This window comes from Lampris incognitus, chromosome 5 (assembly GCF_029633865.1).
Source record: "Lampris incognitus isolate fLamInc1 chromosome 5, fLamInc1.hap2, whole genome shotgun sequence".
NCBI lineage: Eukaryota > Metazoa > Chordata > Actinopteri > Lampriformes > Lampridae > Lampris > Lampris incognitus.
In genome coordinates, this window is record NC_079215.1 from 8,235,290 (window position 1) to 8,253,029 (window position 17,740).

The 17,740-nt window shown below is 43.3% G+C and overlaps 1 protein-coding gene across 1 annotated transcript in view; it reads left to right on the top strand.

Annotated features, from left to right (window-relative positions):
* Window positions 1–5,266: 5,266 nt before the first annotated feature.
* Window positions 5,267–17,740, top strand: part of c3b.2 (complement component c3b, tandem duplicate 2) — a 75,638-nt gene continuing 63,164 nt past the window's right edge. Inside the window, exons 1-8 of the mRNA XM_056279726.1 lie at window positions 5,267–5,400; window positions 5,988–6,023; window positions 6,534–6,572; window positions 6,896–7,085; window positions 10,211–10,376; window positions 13,802–13,872; window positions 14,253–14,344; window positions 15,736–15,818. Of these exons, the coding sequence (XP_056135701.1) occupies window positions 5,267–5,400; window positions 5,988–6,023; window positions 6,534–6,572; window positions 6,896–7,085; window positions 10,211–10,376; window positions 13,802–13,872; window positions 14,253–14,344; window positions 15,736–15,818 (811 nt within the window). The remainder of the gene's footprint in view (window positions 5,401–5,987; window positions 6,024–6,533; window positions 6,573–6,895; window positions 7,086–10,210; window positions 10,377–13,801; window positions 13,873–14,252; window positions 14,345–15,735; window positions 15,819–17,740) is intronic.

Genomic DNA, 17,740 nt, shown 5'->3' on the forward strand with positions numbered 1-17,740 from the left:
TGTTGGGTTGTACTCCGGAGTTTAGCTAGCTAGCTAGCTAGCACCAGGCAGTCACGGACAGTTCCAGCGAACTTCGGCCCTGGATCCCAAATAAATTCGGTTCCCCTGTAGCTTCCGGCGAAGGTAGTCAGAAGACGGAGACAGGAAAAGTAACAAAGATCTACTTTTTTTGCAGAGCTTCCCACCAGAACCGCAGCAGACTAATGCTTCCGCTGCCTTGATAATTACGTCACTGAAAAGGGTCTAGATTGGAAACATTGTTTATATATATATATTTTTATTGAACATTGTTCATATTCATGTACAGATTCTTGAAGAAAGTTCATTATAAAACAAACATGGCAAATATACATTCCATCCAAAAATACATAGATATATCCAAAGTGCCAAAGGGAACAGTATGTAAACATTTCTATACAGTATATCAGGAAGTACATAGAGATTGAATGTCACATGACAAATATACGGTAATGTATTATGAAAATAAGGGTACAAACAATAACAAATTAAATACATGACATACACTAATTGAAAATAATAAAACATAGTCCATCATACAAGGGGGAATTAATAAGGATATCAGTCTTCTGATTCAGCGGGAAAACGTCTTAACACCTCATAAATCTTTAGAGGATTGGAAACATTGTATCGGTGTCTGCACGGACGGGCGCTGCATCGATGACAGGAATACATCGAGGTGTTGTCAAGCAAATCCAGCAGAGGGCGCCGGGGGCGAAGTGGACGCGTTGTTTCTTACATCGGGAAAATCTGGCTACGAAGAAGATGTCGCCAGAGCTGCATGACGTCATGTGGCTGTGAAAACTGTCAACTATATATATATATATATATATATATATATATATATATATATATAAAAGAAAAAGGCAGTCAACTCGAGGTGTTTTGCTGCTCTGTGTGAGAGAATGGATGCAGATCCTGTGCAGCTCTTGTATCACAGTGAAGTAAGGTGGCTTTCAAGAGGACATGCGCTTAATCGCCTGTTTGAACTGAGGAAGGAAGTGCATGCATTTCTTGATGAGAAACAGTTCCCTCTGACAGAGCATTACATCCATGATGACTTTTGTGCAAAACTAGCCTATTTATCAGACATATTTGATCAGTTCAATCAGCTGAATATGTCAATGTTTTTGGTTTCAGACAAAATTGACGGGTTCAAGAAAAAACTCATCCTTTGGAACAGGAGAGTCAAAGAGGGACGAATGGATATGTTCCCACTCCTGAGTGAAACTTTGGAAGGTTCTCCTCCTGTTAACGTTTCCAATGTTGTCACCCAGCATTTAACTTGGTTGTCAAATACATTTTCAGATTACTTCCCAGAAGACCCCCAGAATGGAAATCTTTGGGTTTTAGACCCGTTCTCAGTGGATCCTGCATCTGAAGACATGGGCCTGTCCACTGTGTTAGAAAACCAGCTGACGGAACTATCAGCTGACAGCAGCCTGAAGCTTCAACTCACACAAGTTGACCTTGCTTCATTCTGGATATTGGGTGCCAGTGAATATTCCTCTCGGTCACAACGAGCAAACAAATGTCTGTTGCCCTTCACCACCACATACTTGTGTGAGTCAGGGTTTTCCATTGTGACTGTCACAAAATCAAAGGCTAGGAACCTACTGCAAGTAGCTTTGAATGCTACTCTGCGAATCAGCCTCTCATCCATCCCACCCCGGCTTGATCTGATCATTTCTCAGAAGCAACCCCAAGTATCCCACTGAGGGCAAGTAGAATATTTAATTCAATCATTGCAGCTGACAGTGACATAGCAATCGTTTACAAGTCAGAATACCCCTTTATTTATTTATTTTTTTACAAGGTTTTACATTTATTTCGGTATGTGAGCCCTGACTGTCTTGACACATACCCAAGTGGGCTTTGAGTTACAAAAGGTTGAGAATCCCTGGTCTATGCCTCCTCTCTGTACATGTCCAAGCCGTCTCAGTCTTGTCTCTCTCAACTTCTCATCCATTCCAACGTAGCTCTCACTTCTTCATTTCTCTTCTGGTCTTTTCTAATCACTCCCAAGGACCAATGCAGCATGTTCATCTATGCTACCTGTAATGTAGATTCTAGCCTCTCCGTTGCTGTCACTGCTTCCATACCACATAGCATGGCCGGCCTGACCATTGATTTGTATACCTTGCCCTTTCAGGAATCAGGAACACTTTGTCATTTCATTTCATGTACGCAAGTACATGAAATGAAACGAAATGCCGTTTCCCCCCAGCCCACAGCAGTGAAACACAAAGACAAAAACACATCCAAGAACTACAAGAACACACATATCCAAACTCTAACACATATATCCAAACTAAAAAAAATAAAAATAAATAAAAATCACTGTCCAAGGGAATGAAGGCCACCCAGAATGACTGTCAGAACTGCTGGTCTGTATGAACTAGCAGTTAGCATAGCATGCCCCGCTTTCGCGTCCTGTCAGACCGCCCTCAGCGTTTCCTCCTCGGGTGCAGCTCCAGCCAGGGGCCATGGTCCCTGGGCCCACTGGATGAAGCAGACCAAGCTCTCCCAGCCGATCCAGCACCAGCTCTTCCAGCCAGACACCCTCAACACACCTCCCCGCACTCCACATCAAAAACACCACAGTCAACGCCAAGTGAGACCGCTGCCAGGCCACCCCCGGTGTTATTGGAACTGCCGGTCTGCATGGGTTAGCAGTTAGCTTAGCCTGCCCTGCTTCCACTCCACGTCCTGTCAGACCGCCCTTGGTGTTATCTCTTTGAGCATAGCTCTGGGCAAGGCCGTGGTCCCTGGGCCCACAGGATGCAGCAAACCAAGCTCTTCCAGCTGATCCAGCGCCAGCTCTCCCAGCCATCAAACGAAGACAAAACTTAGATACAGATGTGGACAAAGACACTGCATGGATGGTACTGGGTGAGGCCACAGCAAATGTGAATTTGCACAGCCATCCTCAGCCTTAGCTTGGTGGAGGAGCCATCATCTTCTTCCTGACTGGGTCGGTATTTGATCTGGCAGTCATGGTGTGTTGTCCACGTGTCCACTAGCCCCTATAAATTCATGCAATAAAGCTTGTCTTATTATAGGCACCAGAATATTGGCTTTGGTCACAGTTCAAACATATTCTACCTAATATGGGGAGAGTGGCCTACATTATTCAGTGGCATGAAGGCTGAAGCTAACTGCAACCAATGTTGTTTCAATTCTATAAAAACATCTCCTACCAACAGGTATGTTACCTGCAGATTGACTTCATCAATGTGTCTGTGAATGTTCTCATTCATCCAGGTCATAGTTATCCAAAGGAATTGAATAAAGTGCAACTGGACTTGGTATATATCCGTGAAGACGTTTCGCCTCTCATCCAAGAGGCTTCATCAGTTCGGGCCTTTCTGACTAGACCAAGCTAGTCTGACTGGCTGGTGATGAAACTCAGATATTTAGCCTCTTTGGAGTCGTTATCAGAGCTATTGATGTCCATGGCTCTTTTGTGTTCTGATCTTTAGTCAGTTGCACTTGATTCAATTCCTTTGGATGACTTCATCAGTGCTTGACTGTCTTTTGCTCTCCTTTGTCTCCCTAATTAGATTTCTGATGTCTTTATCAAGGGGGTAAAACCTCCTCCTTGTTGGTGGAGGGGGAGGAGGCTCTCCTCTGAACAGCTCAGACACAAAGATCGAGATGTGTCTCTTGACTTAACTGACTTTCCTAGCACCAAACAAGGCTAACTTCTCTGTGCCTCTGTATCCTGGGGTCCACTGGCTCACAGACCTCAGCTGCCTAAAGTGAGCAATAAAATATGTTTCTTTCAGGGAATCACTGGAACTCTTTCATTATGCAATTCTTCATATAAAAACAACAGATTTCTAAGTCAGTCCTAAAAATAAATGATGTAGGCTTTACAACTGACCTCTCCTACCACTGGATGGTTTTTGTGCTCCTCGATCTCTGGGAAGCATGCAACATATTGCTCCTCAAACTTTACAGCCAAGCGGTTTATTGCTAGTAGGAATTTTAAACGTTTGGCGCTCTCCGTCCTCTGTTTCTGCAGTTCCCCAGGTATCTGAAAAACAAACAATACTGAAGCAATCCTACTTAAGAGGCAGCAAAATAGATAGGGTGCCGTAAGAACAGATTGGGCCTATTGGTTAAATATTAACAAAGAAAATAATTGAAAATACCCTGTGACCAGATGACCCACATAGATTCTGGAGGGCAGTCCAGTTTCTTCGAATCCTGAAGGAGACGTCTCCTCTCTTTACAAGAGTGGTCTGAGTGGTCTTCAAGCTAAGACAAATATGGAGAGAGTAAAATGACTGAAAATTCACCCTGCATGATGCCAGAACAGAAGTACAAAACTACTATTCAAATTGTTTATTTACATACCAGTCATTGTTGTTTTGTCGCCTTTATTTATTTATTTATTTATTTATTTATTTTGGGTCTTTACCCTGGTGGCAAGACTACACCTTCCTTCCTATCCCCATATTTGAGCTCCCACATTATGTTCTTTGATCCAGGTTTGGGATCTGTGAGTGAGTTGACTAGAGCAGTGGTTCTCAACCTTTTTGGGGTCCTGGACCCCCTGCGTATTTTTGATCTACCCCGAGGACCCCTCCACCTGATCTTGGGGGAGGGGGGTTGCAATTTGTAGAAACAGACTCCACACAGAGGACGACCTGGGGTTCGAACCCAGGACCTTCTCGCTGTGAGGCAACAGTGCTGACCACTGGGCCATGGTAAGCTTTCAATGCACGAATGTAAACGATCAAACGAGAATCCGATTTTCTCATCACCCGAAATTCAGTTTGGTTGTCATGTAAACCGTCTTAATACGGGAGACCCCTAATGTGTATGAAAACGTGGGTAGCTTCATTTAGTCACATGTTCAAGTTCAAGTACCTTATTTGTCACATGCACAGAAATACAAGATAATACATGCAGTGAAATGAAGCGGGGTACTCCGTCTGTCATTGTGTGAAGACATAGACCTAGATAAAGGACAAAAGATCACTGCATTTTGTGTACCCCTATGTTCATGATAACATGCATAGTTTTTGTAACGCCGTAATCATTTATGTGGTTTGTTTTTTTTTTACATTTAATCTTGTTTTTCCATTGACTCCTTAGTGATGATGTGAATATGTGAACACAAAACATTGGGTTTTTTTTTTTTTTTTTTTTTTTTTGGTGTGGTGATGTCTGCGATTGGAGAGGACAGAGAAGAGTCAATATGTGGGCAGGTTGTTGTGGGTGGGTTTGTTTTCTTGAAATGGGGCCCCTGCGGACGGTGTCCACTGTTCAGTACAGGCCGCGCTCCACCAACATGGCACAGCGGTTACTGAAGCAGACTTTACTTTTAATGCTTTTCTGTGCGTCCAACTGCCAAATTCACAGTCACAGACGGTAAGCCTGTTTGCCTTGCAACTTTTACACACATTTCTGACACATCGTACACTCATTGCATGTTTTAATTTTCTAACCTCCAACCAACTGATGTTTGTTTTCATTGTCTCTACAGAAGAATTGGCTGGCGTGACAAGTAGGTGGAAATAAGCTTTTATTTTTAGATAATCTCTTGTGATTTTAACCGTGAAGCACACGGGCAGTATTGTGTTGTTTTAAAAAAATATATATTATATTAATATGTAGCTGTGGGCGGCACGGTGGCCCAGTGGTTGCCTCACAGCAAGAAGGTCCTGGGTTCGAACCCCAGGCCGTCCCAGGTCCTCCCTGTGTGGAGTTGGCATGTTTTCCCCGTGTCCGTGGTGGGTTTCCCCGGGTGCTCCGGTTTCCTCCCGCCATCAAAAAGACATGGGGTTAGCACTCCTGCCTGTGCCGCTGAGCAAGGCAATGGAAAGAAGAACCTGGAGTCGGTCCCCGGGCGCTGCAGCAGCCCACCGCTCCTATACGCCAGGACGGGTTAAATGCAGAGAAAATAATATATGTGTGTACAATGGCAAATAATCAAGTGTCTCCTATCTCCTCTACAGATTTGTACCGTTTAAGGACTACGTCCGGGCTCACAAGTAAGTGACCAAAACGAATGCCTTCACAGGGTCAAGGCTGCACCCGGGCCACCTGTAGAAATAACGGAAATACAGTCGCAAGTGACTTAGAAATGGGATTTTGTTCAGTTGAACCCTGCATCAATGACAGTTTGGTTTGAATGGAATGAGTGAAAGGAAACAAACCAAAGAGAAACTGGGAAAAAAAATCCCCTCTCTACATATCATACAAAGCAGACTGAGCCACCTGATAACCGGTCAGCAGATCAGTACAGTGCACTGGTCAATAACTCACCAGTGAAATAAAAGAAAGTTCTTTTACAGGCACGAGAGGCTAAAAAAAGAGGCCGGTGGTTCCCTGCGAGGTCATGTGATCTAGATAGACACAGTTTTTATTTTGCCTTTTTTTTTCTGTTTTGGTGCTTGACGATTTGTAGAGGAACAAATAAGTGAGGCTAAACTAGTGACTCATAAGATATCTGAATTTTTTTTTCCAGATTGTGAAATAACACCTATGCCGTCTGTTTACAGGGATTTAACCCCGACTGAGAGGATAACCAGTGCACCAAGGTACAGCTTTTGTTAAAATTGCAGACGTGGCCGTTGTGCCATCGTGCACATGAAGCCATTCTGCTCCCAGTCTATGGAGCGACGGGGGCGGCGGCGTGACAGGTTGTTGTAACAAATGAGTCAATCAAGTTTAGCATGACTCTGACTAGTGGCTCTTGCCACTGGAGATAAGATTAGCGGTCGCGGCTGTTCCGCAGTTGTTGTCGCTTTGCAAACAAAGAGTGTGATAAATAAGTCAAATTTTTAAAAAAAAAATCCCCCCTCTCTCTTCATCTTTTCCGCCGCATCTCTTACTCCTGTCCTCTTTCTTCGTCCTCCCCCAGGTTCACCGTGGTGGCTCCGGACCTTCTGAGAGCTGACAGCCAGGAGAATATCTACGTGGAGGCCGTTGGTCTGACCAGCCCTGTCAGGGTCTCCATCACAATCCAGGACTTCAGTAAGACCTCCGAGCTCCTCAGCGACTCACTGACGCTCAGTCAGGGGAATGAATACCAAGCTCTCAAAAGCATCCAGGTGAGTTGTCAAAGGCCATCTGGGAAAAACAAAAGCAAATGTTGTGACAGGACCCGGGACAGACATGAAGGAGTTTGAAGAGGATGTCCTGGTCAACCGTCCATATTTAAAAGCCGAAATGCAGAGTTCTCTATATAAACAAACACAGGTTTATCTTTTAACTTGTGCAGACAGAGCCGGCCCAAGGCTTTATGGGGCCCTAAGCAGAATTTGATTTGCCCCCCCAACGCTAAACCCACCTCCCACCACCGACAATATTATGTCCATGCTTGATCGTTACCATACCGTTGTCATGACTTACTACCATGCTGGAAAGTCTTAAAATAAACCAGCAGACAATGCATTTACTGAACAAGTTCACTATTTTAATTTCTTTTGAACTGTGCAAAAGTGCAGAACAGTAACAAAGAAATAAATTATTTTCTTACATAAAATGCAAATGCAAAAACAGACAATATTAAATAAATTAAATAGAAACTTAAATAATGACATACAATGAACAGAGGAACTTCTAGCATCTAACAATATAACAATAAAGATTAAAGAATATGTAGATGAATAGAAACGTTTTGGAAAACTATGGTGTTCAATGGTGTGCTAACGGTTCAGAAAACCTAGCTAGCATGCAGGAAAGTTTGCATGTTGCTTAAACATCCTAAAAAAGCATTGACACCTTAAATCATCATAGCTCCATGAATAGTAGCAATAGACATTTCTATCTTAAAGGGGGTAACTGTCGCTACTGGTGTATTTTTTAGCTAATGTTAGATTAAAGCACTAGCCATATAGCTAGCTAACTATGCTAGCTGACGTTAGCTCACAATAACCTTGGCTTGTTTGAGGCATCTATTTAACTAATGTTATCGTTAGCGAATGTTCACGATAACATGCCGTAATTGGTCGTGGGAACATACCTTTATCCTGCTGTTTTTTGTCCTCCTCTGCTCTCCTCCTCTTTCGCTTCTCTGCGCCAGACGGATAAACCCTTTTAGGTGAGAGCAGTAGCAGTAGTAGTTTTGTGGTGATTACTACTGATATGATATATCACACACACAAAAAATATATATCTTTATCAACCTGTCCTGTTTGACATTTCAGGCGCTCTTGGGGGCCCCCCTGCTAGCGCGGGGGCCCTAAGTGACCACTTAGTTCGCTTATGCCTTCGCTTATGCTCTGTGTGCAGATGTGGAGTATGTTTGACACCACTGAGTATGATTACTAAAGTTATTACCTTCAAGGTTTTTTCAGAAAATCTTAATTTATAATATTTAGAAGGCTCCGGTGTTTACATCTGGATTTCAGCAACAACGGCTTGAAGAGGAAGTCGCCCACCTTTCATTTGATTGCATGGCTAATGCACCCAGGGGTGAAACTTAATTTTGAGCACAAGCAACTAGGCTAGTGAAGCAGAATCATATACACACACACACATATATATTTATTTTTTTCAAATTTAAATGGTAAATCTGATGTCAAAACTATCTGGATATATATTATGATGAAAACAAGTCAGAAAATAGCACCTTGTGGTGCATCATATTTTATTTTGTTATGTTACTTTTTCGTTTTTTTACGTTTTGACAGATGTTTGTTTGAAAGATGACGTTTTGACACATGGCGGCACGGTTGCACAGTGGTTAGCGCGGTCGCCTCACAGCAAGAAGGCTCTGGGTTCGAGCCCTGGGGTAGTCCAGCCTTGGGGGTCGTCCCGGGGTCGTCCTCTGCGTGGAGTTTGCATGTTCTCCTCGTGTCTGCGTGGGTTTCCTCCGGGTGCTCCGGTTTCCTCCCACAGTCCAAAGACGTGTAGGTCAGGTGAATCTCCCATACTAAATTGTCCCCTGGTGTGTGTGTGTGTGTGTGTGTGTGTTTGTGTGTGTGTGATGGCCTGGCGGCCTGTCCAGGGTGTCTCCCCGCCTGCTGCCCAATGACTGCTGGGATAGGGCGACCCTGAAAGTAGGATAAGCGGTTCGGATAATGGTTGGATGGAGTTCTTGACATACCCAGACACATACCACATAGGGAAACACACTAGGGGAACACATTTCAAGGTCGATTTCACGTCGCACGCTTTAACAGTCTGTTTGCAGTTGTTCGCTATGCATTAGTTTCAAGTGCAGTGTGAACCAAACTTTGTCCATAATATGTCGGGCAGTTTCCACACGCCAAGGGGCTAGTAGTGCCCTCCTTTTCATACTTGCCCGTTCTCCAATCCACCCACCCCATGTGAGCAGGTGAGCTAAATTTCCACGCCTGAATGTACCGCCACTTCATCTCAGTAGTGTAAAGAGAAGTTCTCCCTACTGCCTGCATTGTAAAAAGGCCAACTTTCTCTCGCCTTCAGTTCTGTCTGTGATCACTTATTTTGTTTCAGCACGGCGTGTAACACAATACAGGTGTTGTCATTGACGCCGTTAGCCTTGGTTAGCATTATGAGCATCTCCCTCTTGACACCTCCGTGCTCTTGGCGTGCATGTACATCCTCGTGCACATGCCTGAAAACCATGTGATGTTAATATTGTTGTGGTAGAGGCACCCACTTTGCTCAGTGGCACTACTACTGGCCAAAATTCAACAGTTTATCTTTATTTTTAACAGAAATATGAAACACTCAGATTCATGCTGGCCTCCAAACTCTTTTCCAAAGGAAAAGTCTACAGAGAGAAACTCATTCGCCACAAATGCATTACCTAAATGTGTCATTCAGTGTCTTTCAAATAAATATCAGATGCACTCTTGGCGTTACACATCTTCTGGCCAGATTACACTTGGCATTTTGTTAGATTCGTGTCCTGATTCTATCGAGACTCGATTTATTCAAATTGCATTTACACCTCTTATCTGGATAGATGTCCAGTTTCCTTTCCCCTCTGCATCCCCACACAGCATAACAGTTTCCCTTCCTTAGTGAGGTTATACTTTTACTCAGATTTATCAAACAAAATCAAACAGACAAAATTGGATTGCAGTTCGTCCCTAACGCTTCTCTGGAGCATCATGCCATCAGCATAAGGGGATTGCTATGTAATCGCCGAATACACATTTTGCCTGGTGTAAATGTCACTGTGAATGTCATCAACACTGAAAGTCAGTCTTGAGTCTGTGTCTCGTTCTTATCCTAACTGCAGCTCGGTTCAGAGATGCTGGATCGAAATGAGAGGACGAATAAGTTTGTGTACCTGAAGGTGAACTTCGAGGGCTACCACACTAAGGAGAGGGTGATGATGGTGACCTTTCACTCTGGCTACATCTTCATCCAGACAGACAAGCCCATTTACAACCCTGGAGATACTGGTGAGTAGGACACCAGGATGAGAAACAAATGGATGGAAGAAAATCTGTCAGGGGAACACTTGCAGTTTTATCTTTTTTTGTGCACACCTTTCCAGTATTAATTTTTTTTTTAATTGTTTCCCTTACCTGACAGTTATAGTCTCTCTCTAGAGTGCTCTGTTATGTTGCATGCGATCTATGTGAAATACCTACTAACTAAACTTTTTAGTGTCTGGAAACCTACATGGCTAAGAAAAACAAAATCCGATTGTTTCTGATATTGAGGTGTGGTGTCAGGGTAGTGTATGGAAAAGTGATTTAAGTGTTGGTGTTGGTAGGTAAGTGAGTTAAAGGATTAGTCTGTTTATTTTACAACCTTGGTCTTCTTTTGTAGCATTTTCAGTTGTGCATATCAGCTATATTTTTACTCACCAACTTCATTTTGGAGATTTTAGATACAGCGCCACGCCTAGAGGCTGTTGTAAGGCTGTTTTCAGCTTTGGTCCTGTATCCAAAATCTCCAAAATGAAGCTAGTGAGTAAAATGATATCATCACCGATAGCCACGATGGCAAAATCTACAAAAATAAGATCTAGGTTGTAAAAAATAGAATTATCCTGTAGGTAAGTCAATTCAAGTCAAGTTTATTAGTATAGCCCAAAATCACAAGGTAGTCCATTTACAATCAGTACAGTATACAACAGTATATGGCATGCGACACCCTCAATCCTTGGACCCTAAACCCGAATGAGGAAAAACTCCAAAAGAAAAAACCTTATCAGGGCAAAAAAAAATTTTTTTAAATGGGAGAAACCCCAGTATGCGCAACAGAGGGATCCCTCTTCTAGGAGGAACAGACATGTAATAGGTGTCAAATGCACAAAATACGCAAAAAATAACAGAATTATAATGTAACATCATAGATTACACAGAACAAGGTAATGTAGAATACATACAGTTAATGCATAGAAATTTAGTGAATTTAAATGTGCTAGGTAATAAAATTGTAATGAGAGTGCAAGGCAAATTTAGTGAATTTGTGATTATACAAGACAACGACAGAAACCCCACAGATGCACCCAAATAAATAAATACTTTGAGAAGAGGATAGAGAGAAAGAGGATAGTTGTGACAAAGCTTAGAAAGAAGTCAAACTACCAAAGAAATAAATCGACTATTTGAAAGCTAATGAGAACAGATGGGTTTTCAGTTTAGATTTGAAATAGTCTACAGAATCAAATTCTGTGATGGTGGCTGATTATTCCAAAGAATGGGGTCGCGGTAAGAGAATGCTCTGCAGCGTGGAGTCTACTTTTTAACTCTAGGGACAGAGAGAAGGCCTGCATTTTGTGAACGGAGGGCAGAAGAAGGTACATAAGGCTGTATAAATGCTGAAAAATTTGAGGGGGCAAACCCATTAAATGATACCCCGATGATACTCATAAAGCTGGGTATCATCAGCGTAGCAGTGGAAATTTCTTCCAAAGCTCCATATAGTATGGCTAAGAGGAGAGATGTAAAGGGAGAATAGCAAAGGTCCAAGAACTGAGCCCTGGGGTGCACCATATTTCACTGCAGAGAAATCAGGTGTAACATTACCATGGAAACAGCCACACTGTGTTCTATCCGATAAGTAAGACTTGAGCCAAGACAGAACTAGACCTGAAACACCTAGGTAATTCTCAAGGTGTTCCAAAGGCATACCAAGATCAATGGTGTCAAAAGCAAAAGTAGCACTGACATGGAATGGGAATCCATAGCAAGCAAAAGTTGTTCACCATTTTTGTGAGTATTCAGTGGAATGACAGAATCTAAATGCAGATTAAAATGGTTCAAAGAGATTGTTGTTGGAAAGATGGGTGGAAAGTTGGTCAAGTACAACTCTTTCCAAAATTTTGGAAATGAAAGGTAGATTGGAGGTTGGTCTATAGTTGTCTGTGAATGTTCTCATTCATCCAGGTCATGGTTATCCAAAGGATTTGAATTGAGTGCAACTGGACTTGGTATCCAGTTGCACTCGATTCAATTCCTTTGGATTGGTCTATAGTTATTGAGAACCCCCGGATTAAGTTTTGTTTTCTTTAAGAGAGGTTTAACTACGGCAATTTCAAATGTAGTAGGAACACTGCCAGAGGTAAGAGATGAATTTATAATATTTAGCACCGGGGGACCCAGGAACCACCAAAGTTCTTTAAAAAGTTTAGCGGGGGGGGGGGGGGTGTCAAGAAGGCTAGTTTTAAGTTTGGCTGCCAAAGCCAGCTTGAACAATGTTTCCAGTGTGACAGTCTCAAAACGTAAAAATAAAGGGACAGGTTCTGAGAGTCCTTATAAGGAAGTGGAATCACAGGATCTGTAGGTAGATTACTTATTTCGTTTCTAATATCATCAATTTTACTGCCAAAACATTCCAGAAAATCATGGGCAGTAAAAGGGGAGCAGTTAGCTGAAGGTTGCTTTTGAGTAAGTGTAGCTACAGTGTCAAAGAGAAATCTAGGCTTGTGTTTATTGATATTAATTAGGAGAAAAAATATGCTGCCTTAGCTGCTGACAAGGCTCACTTATAACTTCACAGTTATGCAATGCAAGATGAAAGACTTCAAGTTTGGATTTACGCCATTTCCGGTCATATTTCCTACAGGCCAGTTTAAGCACATGTGTCTCGTCGGTGAACTAGGGTGTTGATTTTCTTTGTTTTCTAATTAGAGGTGCCACTGACTCAAGAAGGCTAGAAATATTTGCACTTAGACAACTAGTAAAGCTATTGACAGAGCCAGTCAATACAGTGAAAGGAGCCAGGGCCTCTGGCATTCTATCACCAAGCGCTGTCAGGGTTGATGGGCTGATATGACCAATGCTGAACACGTTGGTGCCACAGCTGCCAGGACGAGTGTGCCACCTGAAATTTGATAAGAAAGTGGTTTGACACAGCAGATGTAAGAGGAGAGATGGTCAGATCAGAAACAAAAGCACCTTGTGCCAGAATCAGATCGAGTACTGCCCCTGCAAAATAAAGGTCTTGTAAATGCTACTACATAGGTTCAGTATGTAGTATTTTTGGACACCACAATATCAATATTGAGTCCTCAGGAGGTGTCAGGGTCTAATTTAACATTGCAGCTACGATGGAAGTGGCCTTTTTGATAACTCAAATAACATATGACATAACGCAGGATATGATATTGCCATTCCTTGTGCGAGGCACCTTTGTTGATAACTTCGATGTTAGAAAAGATCGGGGCAACTGCTCACGTCATCAAGATTTAATCAAAAGCAGGGAAGCATCAAAACGTTTAAACTCTGTGCCAGAAGAATAACTTTTATTTTTCCAGTAGTGTCACATAATAACACACTTACACATTTTTATGTCCAAACTCAACTGCTATTGTCTGCTGAACAACAGTTGTAAAACTCTTAGTTTACATAGCTCTTTCCCTCTCTCTCCCCAGTGATGTGTAGAGCCTTTGTGTCCGCTCCATCTTTCATGGCCTTTAACAGCTCCATCACTCTAGAGTTTCAGGTAACAAATGCAAATTCCCTTTATTTTTTTAAACTCGATGTTCTCAGATGATATGATGCCAAAAGAAGGACCATAGGGATGCTCCCAAGGCAGCGGCATAAACACAGTAAAACACAGGCAGCATCCCCATGTCAGGGCCAGCAGAAGAAGGCTGGTTGTTTATCGTATGTCCACACCAGACTCTGAAAGCTGAATGTCTCGCAGGTTAGGTTAATGGGTCTCTATGTGTATTTGTCAGAATTTAGAAGGAGTATTGTAGTAAAAATGTTCTCCAGGAACAGCGGCGATGGTAATGGCGTCTTTGCTGAAACCTCCCCTTTCCTGCATGTGTGTTTTTATGGGTTTCCATGTGTATGTGTGTGTGTGTGTGTATATGTCAGAATCCAGAAGGCATAGTGGTCAAACAGTTCTCCAGGACCAGAGCCATCGACGGTGTCGTTGCTGAAACTTTCGCTCTCTCCAAATTTGTCAAGTAAGATGGACGCGCATCGCTTGTAATTCTTTCAGTGACATTTTTTATTTCCAACCCTTTGTTCATCCTGGTCAGGATTTTGCAAAGCGCACACAGATCACATTTTAAATTCACACAGTCATACCTGTCCACAAGTGCCCAGAAACAACCATCCTTCTTCTGAAAAGACAGTCAGGGAGTTGGGGGGCTCGTTGTTGAGTCGGACTCAAATCGGTAATCAGATTTAACCTTTCGTGTCTGAAAAGCTCGAGGACGGCCAAGTTAAACATTTAGCAGCATTTCTTGTTTTTGTAAATGACTAATGTTGTGTTTTTATACCTTTATTCAGAAATGTTCTCAATTGTCTCCAGAACTGTGAGGGAGTAGTCGGGTCCTCATTCATATTCATAAGCCGACCTTTGAGTGACAAGTTAAAGCAAGGGTTGGTGGCATGGGTGGCCGGGCATTCATAATCTGATCATTTGATCTGATTGGCTGTTTGTAAATGAGTGTGTCTGATGACATCATCAGTATCGGGGGGGGGGGGGAGATCGGCTGAGAGAAGCTGAACTGGGTGCCCGGGTAGCGTAGCGGTCTATTCCGTTGCCTACCAACACGGGGGTTGGCGGTTCGAATCCCCGTGTTGTCTCCGGCTTGGTCGGGCGCCTCTACAGACACAACTGGCCGTGTCTGCGGGTGGGAAGCCGGATGTGAAGAGTAGGGTAATTGGCCAAGTACAATTAGCGAGAAAAGGGGGGGGGGGAGAAGCTGAACTGAGGGAGCACATCCGGCTTGGTCGGGCGTCCCCACAGACATAATTGTCTGTGTCTGCGGGTGGGAACCCGGATGTGGGTCATGTGTCCTGGTCGCTGCACTAGCGCCTCCTCTGGTCAGTCAGGGCGCCGGTTCAGGGGGGAGGGGTAACTGGGGCGAATAGTGTGATCCTCCCACGTGCTAGGTCCCCCTGGTGAAACTCCCCACTGTCAGGTGAAACGAAACGGCTGGTGACTCCACATGTATGGGAGGAGACGTGGTAGTCTGCAGCCCTCCCCGGATTGGCAGAGGGGGTGGAGCAGCGACCGAGACGGCTCGGAAGAGTGGGGTAATTGGCCAAATACTACTGGGGAGGAAAGAGAGAAGAAAAAAAAAGTGGGGATGGGGGGGGGCCCACAAAAAAGTGTTTTTTGGTGTTTTTTTCAATTTTGGTGTGACGTTAAAGGCAATTCAGCACAGGTCCCCACATTAATTTCTCTAGTTGATCCAGGGGGTTTAGCTCCCAGTTTCCCTATTCCTCACATGCCTTTGCACAAGGTAAGCCTTGTTAATGTGATATTTTCTTCTTCAAACTGACCAAGTCAGCAAGTGAGTTTCAAATCCCTTTCCACGCTTACATGATGGACTGTGTCTGACAGTGAAGGAAAATGGGCGGTGATTGCCAAGTTCGACCACTGGCAACAGAACACCTTCAGTTCCCAGTTTGAGGTGAAGAAATACGGTAGGTTGTTTATTGCAGTCTTACTGTGTGTGTCTGCATGTATTATAGTTTTTTTGTGTGTGTTTGTATCCACATGCATGTTTATGTGAGTAAATGTGAGAGAGATCGAGTTATTTATTTCTCCAGTACCTTTCAAAATGACACCTTCATGTCGGCATTCATTTTTTGTCCGAGAAGACAAAAAGGGTCCTGGGTTGCATGTTCTCCCTACCTTTGCATTATTCCACTGCTTTTATCCCTCATTTTCAGTCATTCATGTATTTATTTATAGCACTTATTTTTTGATTACAAAGGTCGGGCGTCCGGGTGGCGTAGCGGTCTATTCCGTTGCCTGGCAACACGGGGATCTCTGGTTCGAATCCCCGTGTTGCCTCCGGCTTGGTCGGGCGTCCCCTACAGACACAATTGACCGTGTCTGCGGGAGGGAAGCCGGATGCGGGTATGTGTCCTGGTCGCTGCACGAGCGCCTCCTCTGGTTGGTTGGGGCACCTGTTCGGGGTGGAGGGGGAACTGGGAGGAATAGCGTGAGCCTCCCACGCGCTACGTGCCCCCTGGCGAAACGCCTCGCTGTCAGGTGAAAAGAAGCGGCTGGCAACTCCACATGTATCGGGAGGAGGCACGTGGTAGTCTGCAGCCCTCCCCGGATCGGCAGAGGGAGGTGGAGCAGCGACCGGGATGGCTCGGAAAAGTGGGGTAATTGGCCGGATACAATTGGGGGAAAAAAAACTTGATTACAAAGTGCTTTACATGTCAAAATAAAATGAAAGTTACCTGACAGATAAAGTATAGAAATAAAAAAGTTTATAAAAATATTTCAAACAAAATCAAACATCTCACAGGTTCCGTACAAGCAAGTCTAATAAAATGCATTTTTAAAAGGAATCTAGAGTGTGGGGGCCCAGCCAGAAAAGCCTCGGTCACCCCTGGACTTCAGTCTAGCACGAGGAATGGTCAAAAGCACCTTGTTTGAGCACATTATTAGCCCCTAGCTAACAGGTCTGACCCTTTAGCCGAGCGGTTAGTGATGTCGCCTTGTGGTCACTAACACTTTAGCTATCTTAGCAACAGTTGACATAAAAGAATAGAACGACCAAGCCGGTCATTTTGACCGTTTTGGTTTTTCAAAGTTTAGCAAGTTTGTGGGGGAAACCGAATGGGCCTCTAATTGCACATATTCGCATTACAATTAGCTTGAGATCAACTGCACAAAAATAACGTTACGATAAGCTCGACCTAAAACGACCACGAACAATCAAAATGACCGCGCGTAATTTGTGCGTCATCGTGCGCGTCGTGTCACTTTATGACGCGGGTTGTTCGCGTCATTTCCTTCGCGACGTTCGTTGCTCTGTCCAAGAAACACGCCAGCGTTCTCCAGTGCAGATTAATAGTCTGAACTTGATTATTTCCAACATGTCTGGTTACAGCCGCCGTTTCAGACGCATCATGGCTACCACCGAGGCGTTGCAGTATGTACAGGCGTTGGACAGCGGCCATTTTAAATTGTTTGAAAAATAGTATTAAGGTTGTTAAAATGTTAATTTTGGTGTCAGTTAGTTTCATAACAGACATACTAACATAGTGTGTAAAGCATTAATATCTCAACTGGGTATTTATCTTGACAGAATATAGAGTTTAAAAACAGTCGTTTTGACGGACAACGGCTCTAGCAGTTTTTAATTTCCGGTCGTTGTTTGGCACCGTTTCAGTGGTTATTTTCAGTTCTTTTCCTTTTTCTTTTATTTTCTTTTATATTTCAAGTTTTATAGGCCTCCGTACGTTTGTTAGTTTAGCAATATGTGTTTTCTGTTTTGTATTTCAGGTAATATTTTCAACTTTGTCAATTTTGCCGTTCAAGTTCGACCATTTCTCTCTGAAGTTTACATAGTTTAAAAATAGTATTATAGTTGTTAAAATGTTAA